The sequence below is a fragment of the Limanda limanda genome, chromosome 13, assembly GCF_963576545.1.
Source record: "Limanda limanda chromosome 13, fLimLim1.1, whole genome shotgun sequence".
Taxonomy (NCBI): Eukaryota; Metazoa; Chordata; class Actinopteri; order Pleuronectiformes; family Pleuronectidae; genus Limanda; species Limanda limanda.
In genome coordinates, this window is record NC_083648.1 from 26,491,537 (window position 1) to 26,503,621 (window position 12,085).

Sequence of the window (12,085 nt, forward strand, 5' to 3'; positions counted from 1 at the left end):
ACCAAACACAATCCCGCATATATTATTTTTTAATCTCTGGGACTCTGGCGGCCAATGTAGAGGACTGTGGACACAAAGGCATTGTTAGTCAGATCATGCACTACTGTTTTTGCATTACCGCCTTACTTCACATGCCAGGTGCCAAACTGTGTGGAGGCTTAGCCCGAGATGGCTCCATGATCAATATTGAGCTTTTCATAAATACAGATGAAACCTCAGCATCTATTAGATGGGAAGCCTTTAAAGCCTATATTAGAGGTGTAATGATTTCTTATACTAAAAGTAGAGCTGGCAGTTTAACGCGTTATTAACAGCGTTAACGCAAACACATTTTAACGCCGTCAATTTTTTTAACGCGAGTTAAAGCAGAGCTGCAGCTGCAGCTTCAGTATCTGTGTTCGGATCCAGTCCCTGGACAATAAAATGGACGAGCTACATGCACGGATTAACTTCCAGCGGGACATCGCAAACTGCTGTGTGCTGGCGCTCACGGAGACCTGGCTGGATCCCATGGTGCCTGACGCGGCGGTTACTCCGGCCGGTTTTTCCATCTACTGGCAGGATAGAACATCCGAGTCGGGTAAGAGCAGAGGTTGAGGGGTGTGCTTGATGGTGAACTCTCGCTGGGGCTCGGATGTTGTTGTGCTTTCTACACGCTGCTCACCAGACCTGGAGCTGCTAGCGATAAAAGTGCTGCCCCGTGAATTCAGCTCCGTCATCATCACAGCTGTTTACATTCCACCGCAGGCAAACAAAACGTGCGCATTAGACGATCTGTACGGTGTTATTAATGGACTTGAGGATGCACACCCTGAGGCAGTCTCTATTGTTGTTGGTGACTTCAATAGGGCTAATATGAGGAAAGTTTTGCCAAAATATCTGCAACACATCAACTTTCCCACCCGGGGTGACCAGACTCTTGATCATTGTTACACACAAATACGGAATAGCTACAAACCCCTCCCCCGCCCCGCTTTTGGGAAGTCTGACCACACCTCCATTATGCTCATCCCAACCTACAGACAGCGCCTAAAACAGGAAAAAACGGTTTTTCGGGCAGTTCAACGCTGGAGTGCTGAAGCCATTAGCACTCTCCAGGACTGCTTTGAAACAACAGTATGGCAGATGTTCCGTGTTGCAGCGGATGGGGACATCAACGAATACACAGACACTGTCTCTTCATATATCTCCAAATGCATCGATGATGTCGTCCCTAGGGTCAGTGTCAGGACTTTCCCTAACCAAAAGCCCTGGGTAAATGGTAATGTCCATGCTAAGCTCAGAGCAGGGACCTCTGCCTTTAACTCTGGTGACCCAGAGGACTTGAGGAAGTCCAGATGGGACCTGCGGAGGGCTATCAGAGATGGAAAAAGAGACTACAGGGACAAGCTGAAGTCCAACTACCTCAGCTCTGACTCCAGACGCTTGTGGGGTGGCCTGCGACACATCACATGCTATAAAGGGAGAAATAGCAGTGATGATCAGCCGGCCGCCTCTCTACCTGATGACCTCAACACCTTCTACGCACGGTTTGAGGCAACCAACACCCTTCCATCCGCGAGACGGGCCGAGACGATGACTGCACTCTGTCCCTGACCGTGGCTGACGTCAGGCGAGAGCTTCAAAGAGTGAAGCCTCGAAAGTCATCTGGGCCCGATGGAGTTCCAGGCCGTGTCCTCAGGGGGTGCGCCGACCAGCTATTCAACCTCTCCCTTCATCTGTTAACAGTCCCCACTTGCTTCAAGCAGGCCACCATCATCCCCATACCCAAGAAACCATTCATCACCTGTTTAAATGACTACCGCCCTGTAGCACTGACCTCCACCATCATGAAGTGCGTCGAGCGGCTGGTCAAAACCCACATCTGCTCAACCCTTCCGAACACCCTTGACTCCCTGCAGTTTGCTTACAGTACAAACAGGTCCACGGATGATGCTATCGCCCTGACAATACACACCACCCTCTCCCACCTGGAAAAGGCAAACACTCATCCCCAAGCTCAGGAGCCTGGGTCTTAAAACCCCCCTGTGTAACTGGATCTTGGACTTCCTGACGAGCAGACCCCAGGTGGTGAGAATGGGCAACCACACATCCTCCTCACTGACCCTGAGCACCGGGGCCCCTCAGGGCTGCGTGCTCAGCCCCGTTCTGTACTCCCTGTACACGCAGGACTGTGTAGCAACACACAGTTCTAACATCATCCTCAAATTTGCAGACGACACCACCATCCTGGGCCTCATCTCCAACAACGATGAGACCGCCTATAGAGATGAGGTCAGTGGCTTGGTTACATGGTGCCAAGAGAACAAGAGATCGCATTTATGTCTGCAAGACCAAGGAGATGATCGTGGACTTCAGGAAGCTGCAGAGGGGGGGTCACAATCCCGTACACATCGGCGGAGCTGTGGTGGAAAGAGTCTCCGAGTTCAATTTCCTCGGTGTGTTCATCACAGATGACATGACCTGGTCCAAACAAGCGGACTCGGTGGTCAAAACTGCACAAAAGTTACCTCATGTTATATGTTATGTTGTTTTTATTTTGTAAAGCCCTTGCCTGCCAGGTCAAAAGATCACAGGTCCCACTTACTACGTACTTACTACATATATATTGATATTTTTTTGTTTTAATTTAATATTCCCCACTCCACCCGGTAAACATCTGCTTCATTTTAATATTTTTCTGCTTCATTTTAATATGTTATATGTTATGTCAATTCTTTTTTTAAATTTTTGTAAAGCCCGTCTACTGTGTAGATGCTGCCTGCATAGATGCTGCCTGCCATGTCCCAAGAATTTCACTGCTCCAATGACGCTGTCATTGGTGCATGTGACAATAAACTTTGATTTGATTTTCCATGTTGATAAGAGCATTAAAACGAAAAAAAATGATAGAAAAAAAATAAATGAAGGGACATTTAGAAAATATAAAAATTTGCGATTAATTGAGATTGATCGCGAGTTAACTATGACATAAATGCGATTAATCGCGATTAAATATTTTAATCGTTTGACAGCACTTACTAATAGCAATACAAATAAGACGCATCTCCGTATGACTGAACTTGAGCGAGATATCAAAGACCTAGAAAGGGAGCTCTCAGTGAATAACACACCGGAGAATGTACAGAGGCTCTCAGAATTAAGAGCTAAACATAATGATGTTACAGTAAGTAAGGCCTTAAACAGTATCACTCGGTTAAAGCAGACTTACTATGATCAGGGAGAATCAGCGGGTAAATTACTAGCATGGCGGATTAAAAAACTGCAAAATGAAAGGGCTATCACTGATATTGAAACTGAAAGCTGGACAACAACTAGTCCAACAGATATTAAAGGGGACATATTATGAAAATTCCACTTTTGTAGTGCTTCTACACGTTAATTTGGGTATCTGGCGTGTCTACCGTCCCAAAAACTCTTGAAAAAAAAAAGTCCCGCGATTTGTTGTGGGACTTTGTTGTGGACATAACAGTTTATCTACATGGCATAGCCCTCCCCCCCCCCCGGAGGCGGAGATCTGGCAGAGGAGGACACCAGGGTAAAGTCCTCAACTCGAGGGGGGGGGGTTAGCTGGGGAGCTAGCCGAGGGGGGGGCGCTAACCAGCCGGGGAGCTGAGTGAGAGGCGGAGGAAACAGAGCCTGCGGTCGGGGTGATTTACCTGCCACAGCCCCCTCCTCAGCTCGGCCGCGAGCACGGAGCTGGGAGCCAGGAGACACCACGAGCCGGCAGCCGCCAGCACGGAGCCGGGAGACACTGGGAGCCGGGAGACACCACGAGCCGGCAGCCGCGTGCTGGCAGCCGCGAGCACGGAGCCGGGAGAAACCGGGAGCCGGGAGACACCACGAGCCGGCAGCCGCGAGCACGGAGCCGGGAGAAACCGGGAGCTGGGAGACACCACGAGCCGGCAGCCGCGAGCATGGAGCCGGGAGACACCACGGCTGCCGCGAGCACAGAGCCAGGAGCCGGCAGCCGCGAACACGGAGCCGAGAGACACCACGAGCCGCCAGCCGCGTGCCGGCAGCCGCGAGCACAGAGCCGGGAGCCACCACGAGCCGGGGGCCGGCAGCCGCGAGCCCAGGAACGTGTTGGTGTTTTTTCCAGGTACGAGGGCGGAGCTGCTTCCGCGAGCACGGAGCCGGGACGGAACTTATATTGATTCTAATGGTGTTAGATCATTTGATACTAGAACTATTAATAAAAACTTTGCATCATTTTACTCCGACCTTTATGGTTCTGAACAGCCTGATAATGCCTTGTTTCTTATGCGTCATTTTTTTGCGGATTTAGCCCAAAGCTACGGATGATCAAAAATTACAACTAAATGCCCCAATTACTAGAGAGGAAGCGCTATCTGCTTTGAAATCTATGCCGTCCGGTAAGGCCCGAGGGCCAGATGGGTTTGGCTGCGAGTTTTATAAAGAGTTTAGTGATCTTCTTTTAGACCCTCTGTTGTCTATGCTCAATCATTCATTTGAAAATGGGATTCTACCTCAATCCCTTAGGGAGGCCAACATCTTTCTCATCCTTAAAAAAATAAAAAGTCGGGACAGCTGTGCCTCTTACAGGCCGATAGCCTTACTTAACTCTGACCAAAAATTGCTTTCCAAAATGTTGACCTTACGCCTGGAGAAGGTTCTGCCCCATATTGTCAAGGAAGACCAAATGGGTTTTGTCAAGGGCCGGGACTCCTGTGATAATGTGAGGAGGCTCCTTGACATCATTCAACTAACTCAAAACTGCAAGGACCCTGCCCTCGTGCTATCTCTCGACGCCGAGAAGGCATTTGGTCAGATGTTTAAGTTCAATTTCCCCCCCCCTCTTGGATGCTATAAGGGCGGACTTGGACTGCTGGGCCCCTCTCCCTCTTTCTTGGCTAGGTAGGGTTGCTCTTATAAAAATGAACGTCCTGCCCAGACTGCTGTACCTACTGCGAATGATCCCTCTTATTATCCAACAAGGTTATCAAGGTGCTTGAAGGCTGGTTAAGCTCCTTCATTTGGAGCAAAAGGAAGCCCCATCTCAAGATGATAAAACTTCAAATGGCAGGTTGCAGGTGATTGCAAGCTGGCACAAATGTGATCCAGCCTCAATTTGGCACGATATTGAAGCCTCTCAGTCAAAGTGTCCCTTGTCGAATCTACTGTTTATGAAATATCCTGAATCTGTTAAAAAACACTGTTCTAACCCTGTCACTCTTAGCACCATCAGAGCCTGGAGATCCATTCGCTCTATAGAAGGCCGGGCTCAGTTATCGTCTCCTCTCACTCCCATTCTTGATAACCCGGACTTCCTGCCAGGCTGTAGGGATCAGGGCTTTAAATTGTGGAGCAGCCAAGGGCTGAAGAAAATAGGTGATCTATTTAAAGGCCATATTTTACTATCCTTCCAGCAGTTGCAACAACAATTTGGTTTATTCAACCAGGGTTCTGTTAAGGTTTAGTACAGGTTTGGACCCCAAAGCAGACACAGAAAGTAGATGGTAGTATAATAACGGTGTTTATTGGCTGGAGAGGTGGAAGCAGGCTGGAGCGGCAGGAAGCTGGCAGGTAGCCGGCAGGTAGCAGGCAGGTAGCAAGCAGGTAGCAGGCAGAGAACACGGCAGGTAGAAGAGCTGTGCGGCGGGGCACACCAGGATTTTGGGTTGAGGAAGAGACAATGGTTAGAAGATAATCCACGAGGCATGACCATAGCGAGTTAAGCTACACACTGAATACCATAGAAGACGGAATAATCTGGCGCCGAAGTGGTGAGTAGACCAGGTACTTATGGAGGAGATGATTAGATGAGATTGAGTGCAGGTGTGCCTCGTCCGCTGCAGCAGGAGCCAGCCACGCCCCCTACCACACACAACCACAGGGCGCAACACAGAAAGAACACAGTTATCGTCTCCTCTCACTCCCATTCTTGATAACCTGGACTTCCTGCCAGGCTGTAGAAGGCCGGGCTCAGTTATCGTCTCCTCTCACTCCCATTCTTGATAACCCGGACTTCCTGCCAGGCTGTAGGGATCAGGGCTTTAAATTGTGGAGCAGCCAAGGGCTGAAGAAAATAGGTGATCTATTTAAAGGCCATATTTTACTATCCTTCCAGCAGTTGCAACAACAATTTGGTTTATTCAACCAGGGTTCTGTTAAGGTTTAGTACAGGTTTGGACCCCAAAGCAGACACGGAAAGTAGATGGTAGTATAATAACGGTGTTTATTGGCTGGAGAGGTGGAAGCAGGCTGGAGCGGCAGGAAGCTGGCAGGTAGCCGGCAGGTAGCCGGCAGGTAGCAGGCAGGTAGCCGGCAGGTAGCAGGCAGATAGCAAGCAGGTAGCAGGCAGAGAACACGGCAGGTAGAAGAGCCGTGCGGCGAGGCACACCAGGATTTTGGGTTGAGGAAGAGACAATGGTTAGAAGATAATCCACGAGGCATGACCATAGCGAGTTAAGCTACACACTGAATACCATAGAAGACGGAATAATCTGGCGCCGAAGTGGTGAGTAGACCAGGTACTTATGGAGGAGATGATTAGATGAGATTGAGTGCAGGTGTGCCTCGTCCGCTGCAGCAGGAGCCAGCCACGCTGACAAGTTCAGTCATACGGAGATGCGTCTTATTTGTATTGCTATTAGTAAGTGCTGTCAAACGATTAAAATATTTAATCGCGATTAATCGCATTTATGTCATAGTTAACTTGCGATGGAAAATGTGCCCACTGTCATTTATTCTTATTTCCTTAATTATTTTCTTAATTATTTTCTATTTACTGTATCCACATGCCCACATTCTGTTGTTTCCCTTTTTTGTCGTGTCTGAGCAGTTCTGTATGTTTTGTGTTGTGTCAAAAAATTTAATAAAAATATTAAAAAATAAAAAATACAACTTGCCTTATAATTGTGCACACAGTGTATGTCCGCTTTGTGATGGGGTGTCAGTCTATTCAGGGTACAGCCCACCTCTCTTCCAATGTCGGCTGGGATTGACTCCACCATAATCATAGTAATAAAAGGAGAAGGTTCAATTCTGTCTGAAAATTAGTTCACGTGCTACACAAAACGGCTTTGCTCATTGCAGGAACTTATGGATTTCTCCATAATATTGGAATGTCTCAGCCATAATATGGTACCTTGAGGTAATGTGTGATTTAGCTCTAGCCAAATCAGATATAATGTAATTGAATTGAAACATGCAATTAAGTATTAAACTTGTTCTTGGCTCTGCCTTTTGAATCTAGTGGACTAACTCAACACATTCTTTTGCTTTTGGAAACTACATCCTACAATGTCTCATAAACTGCATTTACCTCTAAATTTGAACAGCATTCAGTATCAGTTTGACCCATTATTTCCCCACTTTCGTTAAGTCCTTTGACTGCTTTTTAAATATGCTTTAAAGATTATGGTTAAAAAGAGGTGGATCAAAGTCCATTAATTGATTTTATGCCAATGGCTTGTGCTTGTGCTGTGTTAATGTAACATCTTAAAAATCAGACATGTCCTCTCTCAAAAAGATGCATAAAACTAGTCCAAGCTTTTGTTACATCCAGACTTGATTATTGTAATTCTTTATTATCAGGCTCCAGCAGTACTGTAAGACGTTAAAGACTCTGCTGCTTGTCCAAAATGCTGCAGCACGTGTCCTGACAAGAACCAGACCAGTATTAGCTTTACTATACTGGCTTCTGGTGAAATCTAGAATATAATTTAAAATTCTCTTCCTCACCTTCAAGGCCCTTAATAATATGGCACCATTATACCTTAAAGAGCTGATATCAACATATCAACCCACTAGATCACTGTGCTCCCAGAATTCAGGCTTACTTGTCGTCCCTAAAGTCTCTAAAAGTAGAGTAGGAGCCAGAGCTTTCAGCTATCAAGCTCCTCTCCTGTGGAATCATCTCCCACTTTCCTCTCCTCCCTCCTTATCACTTCAAAGAAATTAATATCTCATCAATCTTCGATGGTGAAAGTATGCATATGCGGATGAATGGCAGTGATGGTTGATGGAGCAAACATAGTTTATGATGTTTTTACGATCACTGGTTCTACCTCTCATGGTTTTGACAATCAGCAGGTTACATTGCCTCTTACCTATTCATTTACATTCAAGCAGAAGTGAACAAGTTCCAATAAAGGTGGGGATTTGCTTGGCAAACAGATCAGACGGCAATTTAACTTTCCAAAATCTGCTGCCTGACTAGGACCAGTCAGCTTTGATGAACCATCTGCTACACACCTCAGGAACTTTCAGCTATTTTCCTCCCCTCTCTTCAGGTGTCTTTGGGATCTGGCTAGGCCGAGACCTATAAACAATTTTACTTATGTTATGTCTTCTAGGAGAACCACACAGGTTTGATCCTTCCTTCAGAGGTCCAGTCTGCAGAAGGTAACTACATAACCCCTTCTCATTACATAAAGCAGCGGAGATAATAGAGTGTATCTCATTTATAAAATATTATCTAGAATAGTATTGCCAGAATATTTTTACAAAGCTCACGCGTTACCGTCTACTTAATGGGAAAACAACAAAATATCTTCTCCCTGGTCATCATCTCAGTCAGGAAACAACAAAATTGTGCAATACAGCTGACATCTGGTCTGCAGTGATTCACCCAAGCTGTCGTCTGCTGAGTCTCAGCTAATTAACACCCATCAGTGATGCCAATGAAGAATAAACTAATGAAACTAAAATTATCTGAATTTGTATTTTTTATCAGCTTTGACATTGTATCCTGTTCAGGTATTATGTTTACTATCTCAAAATGGTAAACACTCAAAAACTGGAAGGATCTCTACTGATCTCCAGTAATGTCTAATGATGTCTTCTTATGGTAAATGGATGAAACTTGGGGAAAGATAGTGTTGCTGGTTAAATGAAAATAAACACATTGTATCTGAAGTCAGTAAACCTTTTCTGTATTAAAGTAGAAAATAGGATCCCTCCCCAACCTCAAAAAGTACTTTTTGAGAGTCTAAACAGAACCATTAAAGAGTCTAATAATGATGATCTCTACAAGTGGATGTTCTACTGCAGTATCTGAAGGTATTATTTTCTTGTATATGTAAATAAATATCAGAGCTTTATTGCCCTGATAGAAAACAAAATCCAATACAAATGCATATTTCCTTTAAGGCTGCTGTTTACTAGAGGATAATGGGGACAATTTTAAACCAGATTGCCCTTTCCGACAATCATAGGTCCGTTCCTGACTGGAGGTTACTGTGCCGATTATCTGCCCAAATAATCTTCGAGTGTGGGGGGTTTACAAAATAAGTCGGAGCCTCCCTGAATCAGCTCCGAAATAAACCTGCAATAGTGAGCAAGAAAGAGTGAGCGAGCATTCTGGGAAATGTCAAAGACGTGACACGTTCTGCGTACTTGTAAAGCTTCGACAAAAAACAAAAGTACCTTTCCAACTCACCTCCAGGGCGTGCTGCAAAATTTATACGCCCTCTCAGCCATGACTACATCCATAGTTTTTTTATTCCTTTTTCACACGACATCGTTCCTCCTGCATGTGTGAGATTTTAAGTCTCAGGACATCGACACTGTGAAATTGATTCATACAAACATCAAGTGTGGTCTGATGTTCTGGCCAAATCATCCAGTTTGTGCGTTCAGACGATAATAAAATTAAGAATAGGTAAATCTGTCAGTATGTCTGTGGTCTTCCACGTTTTTGAAATCAGTCAAGAGTTGAAAATCCTCTAGTGTGCAGCAGCCCTTAGAATGAAACTTGATAATTAAAACTCTGTGGGCCCTATACTGTTACTCACTTACAAATCCCTCAAGGGCCTGGCGCCAGAATACATATCCAACCTACAGTGCCTTGCACAAGTATTCAACCCCCTTAGACTTTTCTTCATTTTGTCATGGTATAACCACAGATTAAAATGTATTTCATTGGTATTTTATGTAATGGGCCAACACAAAATAGCCCATCATTTGGAAGTGGGGCGAAATATTACATGGATTTCAAAATTATTTACAAATAAAAATCTGAAAAGTGTTGAGTGCTTATGCATTCACCCCCTTTACTGTGAAACCCCTAACAAAGAGCTGGAGTGACAAATTGCCTTCACAATTCACATTTGCAAGTCACATAGTTAGTAAATAGGGTCCTCCTGTCTGCAATTTAATCTCAGTATAAATACACCTTTTCTGTGAAGGCGTCAGAGTTTGTTAGAAATAATTTCTGATCAAACAGCATCATGAAGGAGCTCACCAAACATGTCAGGGTTAAAGTTGTGGAGAAGTATGAAGCAGGATTAGGTTATAAATAAATATCCCAAGCTTTTAACATCTCACAGAGCACCATGATCATCAGAAAATGGAAAGATTATGGCACAACTGCAAACTACCAAGACAAGGCTTTCCACCAAAACTGACAAGCCGTACAAGGAGAAAATTTATCAGAGGAGCAACCAAGAGGCCCATTGTAACTCTGGAGGAATAGCAAAGATCCACAGCTGATGTGGGAGAATCTGTCCACAGGACAACTATTAGTCGTGTACTCCACAAATCAGACCTTTATGGAAGAGTGGCAAGAAGCCGTTGTTAAAAGTGAACCATAAGGAATCCCATTTGGAGTTTGTCACAAGCCATGTGGGAGACACAGCAAACATGTGGAAGAAGGTGCTCTGGTCAGATGAGACCAAAATTGAACTTTTTGGCCTCAATGCAATACGCTATGTGTGGCGGAAACCCAACACTGCCCATCACCCTGAATACACCATCCCAACAGTGAAACATGGTAGTGGTAGCATCATGCTGTGGGGATGCTTCTCTTCAACAGGTGCAAGGAAACTGGTAAGAATGAGGGAAAGTTGGATGGAGCTAAATACAGGGCAATCCTTGAAGAAAATCTGATGCAGTATGCAAAAGTCTTGAGACTGGGGCGGAGGTTCATCTTCCAGCAGGACAATGACCCTAAACATACAGCCAGAGCAACAATGAAATGGTTTAGATCAAAGCATGTTCATGCCTTAAAATGGCCCAGTCAAAGCCCAGACCTAAATCCAATTGAGAATCTATGGCAAGACTTGAAAATTGCTGTTCACAGACGGTCTCCATCCAATCTGACTGAGCTTCAGCTTTTTTGCCAAGAAGAATGAACAAACATTTCCATAGATGCGCATAGCTGGGAGAGACATACCCAAAAGACTTGCAGCTGTAATTGCAGAGAAAGGGGGTTTTATACCAAGAATTGACTCAGGGGGGTGAATACTTATGCATCCAACAGATATCAACTTTTTGTTCTCATTATTGTTTTTGTCACAATAAAAGGTATTTTGCACCTTCAAAGTCTATTTAAGATTATTTGAATTCCAGTTTGTAACAGTACAAAATGGGAAAAAGTCCAAGGGGGTGAATACTTATGCAAGGCACTATACTTCCTGTCCAGAAATCTACAATACTTTGACCAGAGTCTACAGACTGTGGAGGACAGAGCTTTCAGCGTGTTGGCCCCCACCTGCTGGAATGCTCTGCCAACCGAGATTTGCAAGTCCACATCCCTCTGGACATTCCAAAAACTTAGAAAAGAAAGCATATGACAGAATTTGATAGAATCTGTCCTTGTAGAGCAGCCTTGGGTCCCTTGAAAGGCGCTATAAAAATGTAAGTTATTATTATCATAATAATTATTATCAAAGCAAGTCTTTGCTAGTTTCAGACAAACACAGAGGTCATGGTCCAGTCCAAAAAATAAATGCTCTTGTACTTTCTATATCTGGGGACCTTAGAGACACAGGTTATGCTCAAATTATACATTCTTAACAAAAATGTAAAAAATGTATGCATTACAGGCAGAAGTATTTAAAGATCGTTTTTTGATAGTGTAGCAACAAATGTACTATGTGTCATGTTTTATCTTCACTATCAGCTTGTAATGATTCACGACTCGAGTCGGATTTGCAAACACTCACTTGGCTGAACAGTTATCATGGACATATAGAGACTTTAAAAAAATATATTTTCTGTTGTGGTTTATAACTAGTTTCTTCTCTGTCTCTTTAGAAGCTGCACTGATACATTGTGGTGTTTGATCTTCATTATTGTCATCCTTTCATATCTGTCCCTGGGGATAGTGGGTGAGTGA

General features: G+C 44.6%; 1 protein-coding gene across 1 annotated transcript in view; it reads left to right on the forward strand.

Annotated features, from left to right (window-relative positions):
- Positions 1-423: 423 nt before the first annotated feature.
- The window catches only part of slc44a5a (solute carrier family 44 member 5a), a 47,650-nt gene continuing 35,988 nt past the window's right edge, over positions 424-12,085 (forward strand). Inside the window, exons 1-8 of the mRNA XM_061083699.1 lie at positions 424-580; positions 1,142-1,529; positions 1,613-1,834; positions 1,980-2,274; positions 2,333-2,505; positions 3,681-4,102; positions 8,322-8,370; positions 12,004-12,077. Of these exons, the coding sequence (XP_060939682.1) occupies positions 424-580; positions 1,142-1,529; positions 1,613-1,834; positions 1,980-2,274; positions 2,333-2,505; positions 3,681-4,102; positions 8,322-8,370; positions 12,004-12,077 (1,780 nt within the window). The remainder of the gene's footprint in view (positions 581-1,141; positions 1,530-1,612; positions 1,835-1,979; positions 2,275-2,332; positions 2,506-3,680; positions 4,103-8,321; positions 8,371-12,003; positions 12,078-12,085) is intronic.